Source organism: Mauremys reevesii, linkage group 11 (genome assembly GCF_016161935.1).
Source record: "Mauremys reevesii isolate NIE-2019 linkage group 11, ASM1616193v1, whole genome shotgun sequence".
Classification (NCBI taxonomy): Eukaryota; Metazoa; Chordata; order Testudines; family Geoemydidae; genus Mauremys; species Mauremys reevesii.
In genome coordinates, this window is record NC_052633.1 from 9008231 (window position 1) to 9023725 (window position 15495).

The 15495-nt window shown below is 42.9% G+C and overlaps 1 protein-coding gene across 13 annotated transcripts in view; it reads left to right on the forward strand.

Annotated features, from left to right (window-relative positions):
* HDAC4 (histone deacetylase 4) overlaps window positions 1-15495 on the forward strand; it is a 428940-nt gene that overhangs the window by 371448 nt on the left and 41997 nt on the right. For all 13 annotated transcript variants that reach the window (XM_039494525.1, XM_039494524.1, XM_039494513.1 and 10 more), the window contains 2 exons: window positions 14005-14112; window positions 14678-14733. In XM_039494525.1, coding sequence (XP_039350459.1) covers window positions 14005-14112; window positions 14678-14733 — 164 coding nt within the window. The remainder of the gene's footprint in view (window positions 1-14004; window positions 14113-14677; window positions 14734-15495) is intronic.

The following is a 15495-nucleotide window of genomic DNA, read 5'->3' on the forward strand; positions in this document are numbered from 1 at the left end:
GTTATGGAAATGAAACAAAATTGTTTTCTTCCTGAGTCTTTGCAAAATTGCTCCTTTGAAAATTATCCTGTCAAAAAAAAAATAATCTGCATTTATTCATACCATCATCACCGCCATCAAGCACTCCTAGAGATATTTTATTTTGTATTGTAAATATACTGCAGTCTCCTAATTCATGGCAAATTTTTGGCTACACTTGAAAAGGTTTGGATTTACTCTGCCCTGCAGCCAGGCATGCCATTCAAAGCAAAAATTATCATTTGCAAATGGAAAATGAATGGTAACTAGCAGAGACAGCAACTGGGCTGAACACAGAAGGAATTAAGTTCTGAAACAAAAACAAAAAAAAAACCCCATGATGTTAGTACTACTTCAACTGTTCTGTAGATGATGTGTGCAGCATTTGTACTCATGTAATTAACATCCTGATGCCAGTTTTCACAGAGTATCTTTACATATCAGACATACGGATAGTACTATAGCATGTAGAGAATGCCCAAGAGACATGTATTTGCTTCAGTTGTTATCTATCAACATCAAGCTGACATCTAAGATTTTTCCTAAAAATATGCCTTAAACAAATCCCTTTCTGAGATAATCAGCCTATTGTTTGGGTAGTTTTGCCACTTCCTTTCTTAATACAGAATAATATGTTCACCTTTTCTCCGGTTTGAATTCCCTTTAGATCACTGGTTCTCAAACTTTGATTTTGGTGACCCCTTCCACACAGAACACCTTTGAGGGCGACTCCCCCCCCCCCATAAGTTAAAATATTTTAAAATATTTATCACTATTATAAATGCTGGAGGCGAAGTGGGGTTTGGGGGTGGAGGCTGACTGCTTACGACCCCTCACATAACCTTGTGACCCCCTGAGGGGTCACGACCCACAGTTTGAGAACCCCTGATTACATAGAAGTGTGGGATTTGCCCCTCCACCCAGCATTGTCATGTAGGTTTTTTTCATTTTGACTTTTAAAAAAAATAAAATGTCTTGGATCCAGGCTATATTGTCTGCCACTACAGTTGTAGAATAGAGCCTCACTGCAACAATGCTAAGGCTTCTATGCTTCAGCATTGGCTAGTATGGCTCAGTGAGGCAGCACTCATAAGGCCTCTGTTCAGAAATCATGTGTGGACATGGACAGACATGACGAATCTAGTGAAATATCAACCAGTGTCATTTCTGCTGTTTGTGAGAAAAGATAATTGGGGAGGTTGTGGTGAGGCAAGTGTGGTATAGGCCTCAGGTTCTCTGTACCCGAGTCAGTCTGGTTTCAGGCTTGGGTCTGAAACTGCTCTGGTTAGTGTCTTTCTGGTGATGGATGAAGATCAAGTGCGCAATACCAGACAATTGCTTGACTGCCCCAAGGCCTCCTTTCCTGAGGCTATTAGGAAGGTTTGTATGGAGGAATGCATTTCACAGCCTTCAGTGTGGTGATGACACCAAGCTCTATCTCTGTCTTTTCTGACTTCACCAGGACAGTTGAGTAACTGGCTCAGATCGGGGTTTGAATGACAACTAGTTGTCTGAGATTCAACCCACGCAAGACTGTGATAATGGTGGCAGAAAATTTGGGAGAAGAAATGGCAGTAGCCTTGATTAAGGAAGTGCGCCCAGTATTTGTAATGTAGGTTCACAATTTGGGGGTTGTGTTATATTCCTTGTTGCTCCAGAATGCCCAGTAATGGCCAAAAGTGCTTGGATAAATCTTCCCTTTTGGTGTGGCTTTGTGCCTTTGTCACCTTGAGGTTAGGCTACTGCAGTGCCCGTACATGAGGCTACACAATGAGCCCACCAAGGAACTTACCCTATTGCAGAAAAATGTGTCCAGCTTCTTTTTAAGAGGTGTTTTCCACACAGAGAGCACATCACAACACTGGTGGTTTGTACTGGGCAGGGGCTGTTGATTTGTTTCCAAGTGGGGTTTAAGGAGATGCAGTTCTGGAATCTTCTTCCTCCATCGGTCCATTAGTCTGAGGATGAAAGGTTTAATTCTTCAGTGTCCTCATCTCTGATGTCATTCTTAATAAACAGTTGTAAGTAATTTTATTACTTCTTAAATAACCTATAGATTAGTAATTTTACTACTTTTAATAGGTTTTACAAGTTTAGAGTAAATTCAGATTACGGGGTTACCCCCCTTTCCTGTACCCCGCTCAGGTACTGGACTGTGCTCAGAACTCTGGGCTTCAAACTCTTACACCTGGGAGATCCAGATCCATGGCTGCATCACAGCACTTTTTCACTCTTCTAGATCCAGAATCTGCCCCCTTCCATCAGGACCCTCCGTCTCCACGGAACACATCTTCTCCGAGAGACTCACCTATAGTACAGAGCCTATGGTACACAGCTGCCCCTTTCCCCCATATACAATGTGCACGTCTCTGACGGTACTGCCGCTAGAGCCTAAATCAGCCTTTTTGTTCTTGGGGGATTCAGAACCACCGGAGGAGCCACCTCTCCCTTACGCTCTTATCTTTTTCCCAGGAGACCTGCACAACCCTGGGAGCAACCACCTCGTCACCTAGCCCAGAGCCATTGGTATCCCATGTCATAGGGATCTCCATTATCACCCATCGATCCCTCCTACTGGCCATATTAGGGGCCCTGGGGGCAGTACCCCCCTTCAGAGTCTGTCCGCTCCACCAGGGAGTCGCCACCTGGTTCCCCTCTGAGGCAACCATTGAACTTGCCCCCAGACCCAATGTCAGAGGAGGAGTACTATGTTCCAGTTGCAGCGATTCCACCAGAACCAGCTATACTACCATCTTCATTGCAGGACGAAGCGGTGATCCCACCAGAGGAAATCCAGGACTCCCAAAACAAGCTCTTGGACATCCTCCACACCTCAGGTATACAAGAGTAGCCCTGCCTCTCAACAAGCCCATACTGGAGCCAGCTAAGACAGAGTGGCACCCGTCCACACACACCTCTATGCTTCCACCCCCAAAGGGGTGGAGAGACACTATTATGTGCCAGTTAAGGGCTCAGAATTTTTATTCTCGCAGCCAGCTCCCAACTCAGTGGTGGTTCAGGCTGCTTCAGAAAGGTTCAAGCAGCAACATCCTTTATCTACACCTGCAGATAAACAAAGGATGCTTAGATCTACAGGAGAGGAAGTTTTCTCATCCTCCACGGTACAGCTGAGGATAGCCAATTATTGCTATTGGCTAAATATGATTCCCAGAACTATGCTAAATTTGAGAAATTCGCCAACAGCCTCTCACAAAAGAATCATACCCATTTCCAAAACTCTCATTGAGGAAGGTAAATTAATAGCCAGAACTGCCCTCCAATCTGCAGTCAATGCGGCCTATACTTCCTTTAGACCCATGGCTACAGCCATTGTTATGTAAAGTGACTGTCTTGGCTTTATGCCTTAGGGTTACCCAGGGAGGTCCAGAACACCGAGGACCTTCCCTTCAATGAATCTCACTTCTTCAAACAAAAGACGGATGTGTCACTACACACCCTAAAGGCTAGGGCTAGGGCTTTGATTGTGGGGCATCTGCACACTTGCACTTAAGATGAAGTTTCATTGCCTGTCAACAATACTGCTGTACAGGTCTCAACACTTATACTGTCAGAGACCCTACAGACCACCATGCAAAAAGCAGAAGATTCAAAGGTCCCACTTCCTCGTGCCCACATCAGCTTCTATCTATCCCGACCACCCACCAGAAGATATTTTTTACACGAGCCCAACAGCCACGCACCACTGAGCCTAGCACCTCACAATCCCACTACTCCATTCAGGGATCAGCTATCACTTCTTTTATTTTTTTTTTTGGGGGGGGGGTGAGGGGACACTTGGTGTGCGATGCTAATGAACAAGCAGGTGCTGAAAGTCATCCGCTATGCTATTCAATTGAGTTTGTAATGCTACCTCCTTCAAAAAACTGTCCCACTTCAGGGACCACTCTAACAATAATATCCTCACCCAAGAGTTGAACTCCTTACTGCAGCGAAGACCAATAGAGCGCATTCCTCCACAATATCAGGGAACAAGTTTTTACTCGACCTACATCCTAATACACAAGAAGGGTGGGTGGAGACCAGTTATCAACCACCATCACCCCACCCACTTCATTTGAAACTCAAATTTCTCATGGTCACATTGGCAGCAATAATTCCATCGTTAGAAAAAGGCATGCGGTTCACAGCTCTCAATATGAAAGATGCTTACTTTCATGTTAATATTCATCTGCCCACAGATATCGTCTCAGATTTATGGTGGAATTCGACCATTTCCAAAACAGAATATTATCCTTTGGGATAGCTACCACCCCCAGAGTCTTTAACAAAGTGTTTTCAGGAGTGGCAGTTCATGTCAGACATTATGGCCTCCTTGTTTTTCGATATCTCGATGACTGGCTCCTCGCTGCCAGGTTTCCACCAAGAGGCCTCTGCATTGACCTCTGTAATACTCCGTCTCCTCTCCTCACAGTGTAAACATTGAAAAGTCCATCCTCACCCCCACGCAGTCTTTGGATTTCATCTGTGCAACCTTCCGCTCACAGTTCCCACCAAGGGTACTGTCTTTCCTCCTATGGTGGACAAATCCTCTGGTGGGAGTCCCCTTTGTCCCCTCTTCTCCAGACAAAACCGTTATTACCAACACATCCCTAATAGGCTGGTGAGCTCATATAGACAACCACATGACAAGGGACTTGGACATCTCAAGAGTTCAGAATGCACATCAATGTCATTGAGCAGTAAGACGGCATGCAAGTTTTTTCTTCCATTCATCCACTCTTGCTATGTCCAGATAATGTCAGACAGCAATACCACCATATTCTACATTAACAAGCAAGGGGGAGCGAAGTCTGCCTCCCTGTGCACAGAAGCAGTCAATCTCTGGAACTGGTGCCTCACCAATCAGATCACTGTATCTACAGCCTACTTCTGGGGAAGCAGAAGTGCTTGCAGACTCCCATAGCAGACACTTTGCGATCGACCACAAGTGGGAACTCCATAACAGGGTGCTACACAACATTTCCATGCAATGGGGAACCCGACCAGAGATCTATTTGCTTCTCAGACCAACAGCAAGTGCACCTTGTATTGCTCCAGAGGAGCCCTAAATTATCACCCCCAGTACAATGCTCTCCTTCGCTTCTGGTCAGACCAGCTCAAATATGCTTTCCCTCCACTACCACTCCTATCATGGTTGTGATACACAAGATCCAACAAGACAGGGCGACGGTCATCCTGATCAGCCCCTTCTGGCCCATACAGTTCTGGTTCCCCAGCTCCTGTTCATGTTGTCTCATCCACCAATTACCATCCTGACATTTCCCGATCTCCTGATCCAGTGCAATGGCAAGATCAGACACCCTAATCCACAACTCCTCCACCACAAGGCATGGTATTTGGATTTAGAATGAGCATTGTCTTTAGAATAATTATGCTCTTCAACCATGTGGGACATCCTTTCTAATAGCAGAAAAGACTCTAACAGAGTGTGTTACCTGGCTAAATGGAAATTCTTCTCCTCCTGGACACGCTAAGAAGCATTATACCAGAAGCCACAGACATTTCCCTCATTTTAGACTATATTCTGTCTTTAAAGGCATCTGGTCTCTCCCTCAGCTCTCTGAGAGTCCATCTAGTGGTGATTAGCACATCCCATCCTCCTACTGAGGGCTACTCCATTTTAGGAAGCCCACTAACCAACCGAGTCTGGAAAGGCCTCATAAGTACCTTCCGACCTCCTCAAAAGATCATGCCCCAGTGGGACCTGAATCTTGTTCTCGCAGCACTAACAAGGCCCCCCTTTGAGCCTTTAGCTACTTGCTCCATGTCCCTTCTCTCCATGAAGGTCGCCTTCCTTGTAACCATCACTTCAGCAAGGTAAGTCAGTGAACTCGGAGCAAGGATGGCAGACCCTGAATTCACTGTGTTCCTCAAAGATAGTTTTCTTACACCTACACCCCAAATTTATCCCTAAAGCAATTTTGGAGTTTCACCTTAATCCATTCCCTTACCTGTATTCTTCCCAAAACCACACACATCCATGGAAGAACATAGACTCCATCCTTCGATGTGCAGTGGACCTTGCCCCTTTACTTGCAGAGAACAAGACCAATCAGGAAGTCCCAGAGACTATTTATTATGATAGCAGAGTGAGTCAGGGGTCATGTCATCTCCACCCAGAGAATTTCTAACTGAATATCAGGCTGCATTAAACTCTGTCAGCTCTCGAACTTCCATCCCCATACAGGAGTATGAGCTCACTCTTCTAGAGCTCAAGTAACAGCCATGGCATCTCTTTGGGAAGTACCCCTCCTAGACATCTGTAAAGCTGTTATATGGAGTTCCATCCACACATTTTCAGGCTTGGCTGCTGATGCCTCCTTTGGAATCGTGGTCCTCCACTTAGTCCTACTGTCCTCATCTTCACACCATCCTCCTACTTAGGTACTGCTTGGCAATCACCCACAGTGGAATACAGTAGGGATCATCATGTGAAGAAGAGCAGGTTACTTACCTGTAACTGGAGGCTCTTTGAGATGTCATGCCTATCTGTATTCCACTACCTGCTCTCCTTCACTTCAGATCTTTCTGATCCGTGGTGAAGAAGGAACTGAAGACATGGTTGGTCCACCTTGCCTTTTATTGCCTCAGTCAGAAGCACATGGCAAGCATGGACTAACAGACATTACTTTAAAAATTCTCCAACTCTGGGCGCACAGTGGAATACAGATAGGGACCACTCATATTGAAGAACCTCCAGTTACAGGTAAGTAGCTCCTCTTTTTCTCCAGTGATAAATGTAACACAATGGAATAGCTTTGATAATTTGTGAGGTACTTGGGAGGGGGCGTTAGCTTAGTTGTGTTTTAATATTGTTCTCTATATGATTCTTCAGTTCTAGCTAGTGAATAGATGCTTTGGACCTGGACTAATTTAACATTTGTATTCAGTGCTACTTATACCCAAGTGTCTGATTTGATGCAGCCACATTCCTTTCTGCATGCTCATCTTCAATAAACTGCACTGAGGAACAGAAGTAGAGTACACTTCTTCTTACATCCTGTCCCATCCCATTTCCAATTACTTGATTCCCATTTCTCCCATGTCAACCAAGCACAAGCTTCCAGCCCCCTGAAAGCTTATGACTTTGGTTCACCTTCCCCAACTTCATGACCTACCTTCCGATTGTTGCCCAAGATGTTGGGCAGTAGCACTAGGGTTTTGGCAGCAGAACACGGTAAGCATGTTTCTGAAAATAAAGCAGAGTGCTTTATTTATTTATTGTAATTGGGTGAGAATGTTATTATAACATTCAAAGATATGTTAGTTCCAGTAATGATTTTGTGTTTATTTCCTTTTTCCTCTGTCATTTTTACATAAAATCAGAGACATGACGACTGTCTCTTACTGTCCCAGCCATGTGCTAAGGATCACAAGCCCGCCAGGTGGGAGCAGTGGCTTCACAGTTGCTATAGTGAACAAACCAGATTTACATCAATAGTATTTCTTCATTTTATTGTTACAACGTTTGTATAATGTTCATATGTCAATCGGCATCTATTATTAATGGAAGTGACAAAAGGGAAAAACGGGAATGACGACAGAGAGCAAAAAGTACAATTACAATCTGTCGTCTTAACGTTTTGGATCACTTCCAGAAAAGCAAGAACCCAGTATTCCAAAGCCAGCCAACTAGTGTAAAGCTGTCTCCCAATCCATCGAAACCTTCATCAACTTTTCTCATTAATTCAATTGTGTTGTAAGAAAAAGCTGTCACAACGTCATAATTGACAAAAACAAACCTCTTCCCATCTGAAAACAGTCTGAACTTAGTAGGAAAAAAGCACAGAAGCAGTTATAGGAACAGATGTGAGCAGTGATTTAAACAGTAATAATTTATTCCTGCTGATCTGAGTTGCTGTAGCAACGTCCATGGGGGTAGTATGGAACACTTTTACTTAGAGAGGACCTGTTACCTTTACGTCTCCATACTCCACATTCATAAGTCTTTTCTTAATACCTTACTTAAGTGTAAGTAACCATCAGAATGTTACTTAGTACAGAGTTAGACTTTGATTTTAGATAAGAGAATTTAAAAAGTCCACTCACTGCTAGGGCACCACCTCCTGATTGCCCTGGGCATTAGCTCTTCGCAGATCTGACTCCCCCTTCTATCAGTTCCTCTCCCCATGGGGTGTCTCTTCCTTTGTGGCTCAGTTCTCCAGCCAGGTCACTGTGTGTGCGCCCTTATGGGGTATCAAATTCTTTCTGTACCAATGGTCTCGGGAGTCTGCTCATGCACGGCTGGTAGGGGAAGCCTGGACAGCCCACTACACCAGGTTCTAGTCCAGGAACCCTGTCTCTAGCAGTGGTGGCCTGCTCACTCCCAGACCATGTTGCTCTTCCCCTGGACTTCTTCCTACTTCTCAGCTCTACCTTCTGGCTTCCACCGCACCCCCACCCCCCTCCCGAGGGTTTACCAGCCCAATTTCCTCCTTCCAGGGAATAACTGCAGGCTCTGAGTCCTGGCACTGTAGTCCCAAATACACCTTCCTTCTCTCAGGGAGTGACTGCAGGCTGCGTCCCTGCAGCCTTTTTCTGCTGCCAACTTCCTGGCTTTATACCAATACCTTCTTTTCCTCCCCAACTGGACTCCATCTTCAATCATTCAGTCCTTCCCCAGGTGCAGCCTATCAGGTTAATAATCCTAATTTACTGGCTTTGCAATGTATGGGGTAAATACCCCATCACAGATGTACTATTTAAAATGGTTGCAGTGCTTCATGTGTATCATCTCTGTTTCAATAAGTCTAATGATCTGTCATTACAAGATTTAATATTACTTTCTAAGATGTTTTGTTTTGTATCAGGTACAGCTTTATCTCTTATCAGTGCACATGTAAGGGATTTAGAGTGCATTGAGTTGTATTTATCATGCATTGATTTTTTTTCTTTGAAAGAAAATTGTTTTAGTTCGATTGTAAGATCTCAGACTGTGTAATTTCTTCAAAGCAGGAAGCATATTTACCTGCAGATATATTTAGCACCTAGCGCAAGTCTGGATCCTGACTGGTGCTGTAGACAGAACCACAAAACAGAGTAGATAAAAAGAACATAAGTTAGAAACAAATAATTGGCAATGTGATTTGAAGTCCTGACTAGCTGACACAATTGATTTAGGTGATGCATTGTGGGATTAAGGAATACAGTGAAGTGAAGACAATTTACCAGCAGCATGAATGGTGTCTACAGCTGCTATGGCCAGATATCTCAGTGGTGATAAGAGAAAATATATATAGAAAATAATTATAAAATCCTGAGTGGTGTGGAGAAAGTGAATAAAGAAAAGTTATTTACTTGTTCCCATAATATAAGAACTAGGGGCCACCAAATGAAATTAATGGGCAGCAGATTTAAAACAAATAAAAGGAAGTTCTTCTTCACACAGCGCACAGTCAACTTGTGGAACTCCTTGCCTGAGGAAGTTGTGAAGGCTAGGACTATAACAGGGTTTAAAAGAGAATTAGATAAATTCATGGAGGTTAAGTCCATTAATGGCTATTAGCCAGGATGGTCCCTAGCCTCTGTTTATCAGAGGGCGGAGATGGATGGCAGGAGAGAGATCACTTGATCATTACCTGTTAGGTTCACTCCCTCTGGGGCACCTGGCACTGGTCACTGTCAGTAGACAGGGTACTGGGCTGGATGGACCTTTGGTCTGACCCAGTATGGCCATTCTTATGTTCCTAATGAGACTCCCTCAGTTTTTCCTTATGACTTTTGCAGAGCCAGGAACGATAAATGTCTCTCTGTGAGTCCTTTCATTTAAGTGCTTCTCTGAAGACATTTCAATTTCTGATTAACAAAAGAAGTGTAGAAAAATGAAAACTTAAAAAAATGCCCTTAAATAAAAAACAGAATGAAATTATATAGGAATATTTGTTAATATCAAGCATCAGTTGCCCTGGTGAGCCCTGTTGTCTCTTGATTCGCCTGGGCCAGTAGTAACCCCGTGATATATCCTAATATTTAAAAAACAGATTACATAAAGGATAAACATCCCTACATTCGGAGTCCCGCAAGTATCACTTCTTAGGAAAGGTAGTATCAGACTTCTGACCCTCACACTGCCCATACGCCTCTGCCAACAAAAAGATTCATAGGAGCTGCAAAAGTTCAAACGTGTGATTGAGGGTCAAGGGGCATTGAGTTTCTCTACTCTTATAAAGTCCTTCAGATCTTCCAAGAATTTGTGGAACAGCAGTGACAGCAACTTTATGGGAGTGGGGGGACCAAATCCCAATAGAGCAAATATTGTTCTCAAGAAGATGAGTGTGATGAACAGAGCAACTGCTCTTAAGCCAACAACAGCAGATTCAAAGAAGCAAGGCAGTCCAACTGCTCTTAGTACAATAACATCATCCAACCCAAGAAAAAGAGAGAAACCCAACAATGTATCACCAAAGAGCAAGAAATATACTTCTCGTCTCCTTAAAGTCGTTCCAGAGGATAGGGTTGATGTACAGTCCCAGCAACAACTCCTCTCATGGCCACCACACCAGAGAATTCATGGGGAGGAGAGGTAGGGAGACCAAATATTATCTGCCCAATAATGAACTTCATAAATCCAGAATGATGAATGGGTTAACAGCAGCCCATACACCAACAGCAGCAACTTCAGAATAGGAGAGGAGTCCAGACCATGGCCACCCTAATAACATTTGCCATCCCAGTAAAGTATAAGCCCTTGATACAGCATTAATCCGGCTCACATCAATGGAATTGTTCACGCACTTACAGTTAGGTGCTTAAGCACTTTGCTGTATCAGGGCCTAATAGTGTGCAGCTGGCCACCCTGTAAGCAGGTGGCTGTCGGTGTGAAATCCTTATTTCAGAGATGCAGAAGGTAGCAGACAGCAGCAGACCCCCTGTGGTTAAATCCTTCTCTTGCTTGGAGAATGGGACAACATCCTGGAAATTGGCTTCCAAATTGCACAAAGATTTTTTTTAAAGTATTTAATTTCTCTCTGAAGGAATAAAAACTTCTAAAACCTCTCTGTCCTCCCCACCTAGTTCTTCCTGAAACACTGCCACCATGAGCCTAGCTTATGGTGGCATCAAACCACCTGCAATTAGCAGCATTCAGCTCAGGCATTTTGTGAAAATTTTCAGGCATTTGGGGGAAGAGAGCCAAAACTGGCAACTTAGGGAGACCAACTGGGTTGCACAGGATCTACCTGATCTATGGTAGAGAAAGAAGTGGGCTTGCATCAAATATCCCATAGTGACCTCTGATGATCGAGTGCCTTTTTTGTACAACTTTCAATAATATCTGTCACAACTAGGTTCCTCAGTCACAGATATTAAAACACAAATTAGCTAAAAAGCCATTTGATATTAAACTAATGAGCCTTAATTTGTGTCCTGAGAGTTACTTGACTCTGGTTGTGATGGGCTTCCTTGGGGGACAGACTGTGAGAACTGCCACCAGCTATGAAGTCAGATCAACAATAAAAGCTATGTAATTTCAGCAATGGGGCATATAGGGGAAGATGGCAGTCATTCATAAACTGGGGTCCCAGTGCATTCAGGTCCTTAAGGATCACTACAAATACCATAAATTATATTATATTTAAAAGCAAATAGGGGGCTGTTGACAAGGATTGAGTGCAGCTACAGCTGCATCCTGTGTTGATGAAGTCTGGATGTAACAAAAACATGAGTGACCATTGTGTGGTGCACACTCGAGAGGAATGGCCGTAGCCTCATGGCCTGAAGTAGATGGTGGTAAATAACATGGACTCCATCAGTTATCTGAGAATCCAGGGTAGTGCTGGATTGTGGCAGATGCTGAGGCTGCTAAACATTTGAGCAGAAGGACTAGTAGACATTCTCCATAGGTGAGGAGTCATCCCCCCCCAATTGTTATAAATACTTACTTCATATCACCACCCCTCTCAGACACTGGGAGAATGAGGCTGTAAAGACTCTGGGTTCAGTGAAAAGGCACGATAGCACTGAGCATCAGCATAGTGACAACACTGCAGCCACAGAACAACTTGAGTATCTCTAATGGCTTCACGTAAACACTAAGAAGGAAAAGCAAAAAGATAGAACCTTGCAGAGCCCAGTATGGACAGATTGACAGGGAGGACAGCCAGTTTGTTCATTACCCTCTAGGATCTCTTGGAGACAAAGGGACAAGTCCACTGAAGGGTCACATCCCCATGGTGAATCCACCTTCTCTTGTGGTGAGTGATATATTAATAGCTGGTGATATGCCCAATGCAAGCAACATAAACAACTTCTGATTCCACTGCGTATGGCTTAAAAGGAGCTCTGCTTTCAATATACTCTCAGTCCCAGGAGCCGACTGATGCAATGTTCTTATTGGTATCATTGTCTAAAAGGGACTTCTTCAGGTAGGGTCTCACATAATCACTGCTTGTTTCAATGTGGTGGGCAACTCACCCTTATGACAGAAGCCATTAACAATCCGTGTTGATTGAGAGTTCACTGGCTATAGTCAGCTGTAAAAGAAATGGATCCATCATTAGAGGTTTTAAATAACATGTTAGACAAGCATCTGTCAAGGACTGTCTAAGGATAGCCCTATCTTAGCGTAGGGGTATTGGTTAGATAACCTCTTGAGATCCGTTACAGCCCTACAGTTCTATGATTCTGGGATCTCACATTGGCTTATATCTATCAAAAACTCTACAAGTGAAATTTGATGAAAACCAAGCAATACAGATGTTACTTTTCTTCAGTCCCCTTCTGATATTGTTCCCACAAAAGTGGTCAGTTCAGATCCAGTCAGTCTTATCTTAGAAATAAAATTGGACAGTTCTTCACATCAACAAACACTCTATGCTTACTCTGAGCCTGTCCCCGATAGCTAGACTACCCTCAGCTTGGAACAGTTCCATTCAGTCTGGATTTTGCAGAAGCTATGGATGAAAAGAAGAAAGCACACACTGCTGTCACCACTCTGTGTAAACAGTCTGGCCCACTATCAATGGGATTCAGAGCAGGTCATTCCCCACTGGCTAAGACTATGAACAATCCCATGGGAATCCAAAAGCTCCTTTTGTCCACTTCTATCCAGGGCACACAATCAAATCATAGTAAATATCAAACAGGGCATTTCATCACCTACGTGTGAACCTGTCTTGTCTTTGTGCAGTTGTTGGGCTTGTTGCACACTGCACACTTCCTGTTTAAATGGGAATGTGATCTTGTACAATAACGAGCAACCAGAGAATTTTAAAAGAATGTCTTTCCTTTTCTCCCCTAATCTAGTTTATGTTTTTGTCAAAGGGATTTGTTCCTAGTCCTGTCAAATATTTGGCATTTAAACTAAATGTCCACAGTTAGCACCTAGATGTTGAAAAGCCATTTATTTTCTGATTCTGTAGTAGAGTAATTTCTGTGTAAATCTAGCCAAAATAGATTTGACAAGGATTTAGAGAATTGTCTATTCTTAAACATCATTCTTCATTGATTTATTCCCTCTTTAGTAGGTTTTTTGTTTTACATTTTCTTAAAGCTTTTTGTTTGATTGTGGGTCAGTTTTTACCCCGATGGTAAAAAGAAATACTGAGACAACACTCAAATAAGAATCTTAGAAGGAAGCCCATGATAATTTACACTGCTTGGGATCAAACTCCCCTCCTTCTTATTGCTAATCCCTCAGCACCACAGAGCAACTGGAAATCCTGTCTCTTCAGTGGTGTTAATATGAATAGATATGAATTTACTGTGACATTAGCTCCAACACTGGTGTCAGTTTTTCTCTCTTCACATGGGAAGACAGCCACCACCTGAGCATTGTGATACTAGCAGCTAGCACTAGTACATATGTGTATGTAAGGCCCCAGTGGTTCCAGCTCTTTGCATTGTCATTGGGATGATCACTATGAATACAAGAATTTTATGTTTCAGTAGTTTGTAAATCTAGGTAGTCCAACTGCAGGCTCTTCTCATTGTTTCTGAAAACTGACTTTGTTCATATGTTTTCATTAGGTTGACAGTGACACAATTTGGAATGAAGTTCATTCGTCTGGTGCGGCTCGCCTGGCTGTGGGCTGTGTCATTGAACTTGTTTTTAAAGTGGCCACAGGAGAATTGAAGGTTGGTATAGCAGTAGCACTTGGCTCTGATATAGGGCTCTGTGCAGAAATGACAGGGTAAGATTTATGGCCTGTGTTACACAGGAGGCCAGGCTTGAAGGTTGTAATGGTCCCTTCTTGCCTTAGTTGACAAGACCGTTATGGACATGAGCAAGTGAACAAAAAAATTACTAACCTTTAAGGATGGGTTTAAAAAAAAAATCACAACCTCAGATAAGATCCTGACGCCAGTCAAGTCAGTGGGAGTTTTGCTATTGACTTCAACAGGGCCAGAGTTCACTGCAGTTGTTCAAAGTATGCTCTACAAGAAACTCACAATTTAAAAAAGTAGTCAGTTTCCAAAAAATGCAGGCTGCCAGTGTCCTCTAAAAATGAAAGGAAAGTTAATACATTGCTAAGGGCTTGAGTGGAAGCCATGAATGCTCATCTGAGTAACCCAGAACTAATGAATAATTACAAAACTGAATTAGCAACTCTGACCACAGCTTCTGAGCACACTCTGTGAGATACCAATGTTCTTTTGTGTCTGATCTCTCCTCTGTATTCTTGTTGGTTTTTATATGTAGAATGGATTTGCTGTTGTTCGACCTCCAGGTCATCATGCTGAAGAGAGTACCCCCATGTAAGTATGTGTGTGTGTTAATTGGTTTGCTTCAGTGTTTAGAGCCATTAATTAAGAGAATTCTCTACGTGATACGGAGCTGGAAGCTAGAAAATTATTTGATTTATTATAGACTTCCTTGCTGAGTGATGTACAATACAGCATCAGATTTAAAGCTGTTTGTAATACTTTAGAAGCAGGAAACTTTCCAGTCCTCTTTTTGTTTAATACAGTCTGTTTTAGAATCATGCTTAGAGATTGCATCTATTTCTAAAACTACATTGAGTCTATTAATTCCATCATCCCCATCTATTGTTTATCTGGATAAAGAGCAATTTGTAAGTTCGGTACACTGTGGGTTTTTTAATATGGAGAAACAGTGATATGCCACTTAGAAAAGTTATGCCTGATACAGTATTTTATCTTGGGAATATAATACCAATTTTATGAAAAAAATGTTTTTTTTATAAAACAGAAACTGAAGTCAAATCTTCCACTCATTTAGCTTTGTTGGGATTTTATTCCCCTAGAGTTGAAAGTGGTTTGGCCACATTGGGTTGGGCTGATTTCAAATCTGGTTCCCAAAAGGTAAGAGGGTAATAAACCATATTAATGAGTGCATCTCCCTCAGCCCTGGATATAATTTGTTTCTTCAACTAGTACGTGCCTGGCTTCATGACCAATGCTCAGATCTTTTGGTCCCTTGATACTTGGTTGGTGTGAGATCAGAGAATATTTACTATCGGATTTGAATAAGCGGAGTTCTTTGAAGCTTCTCTGAAC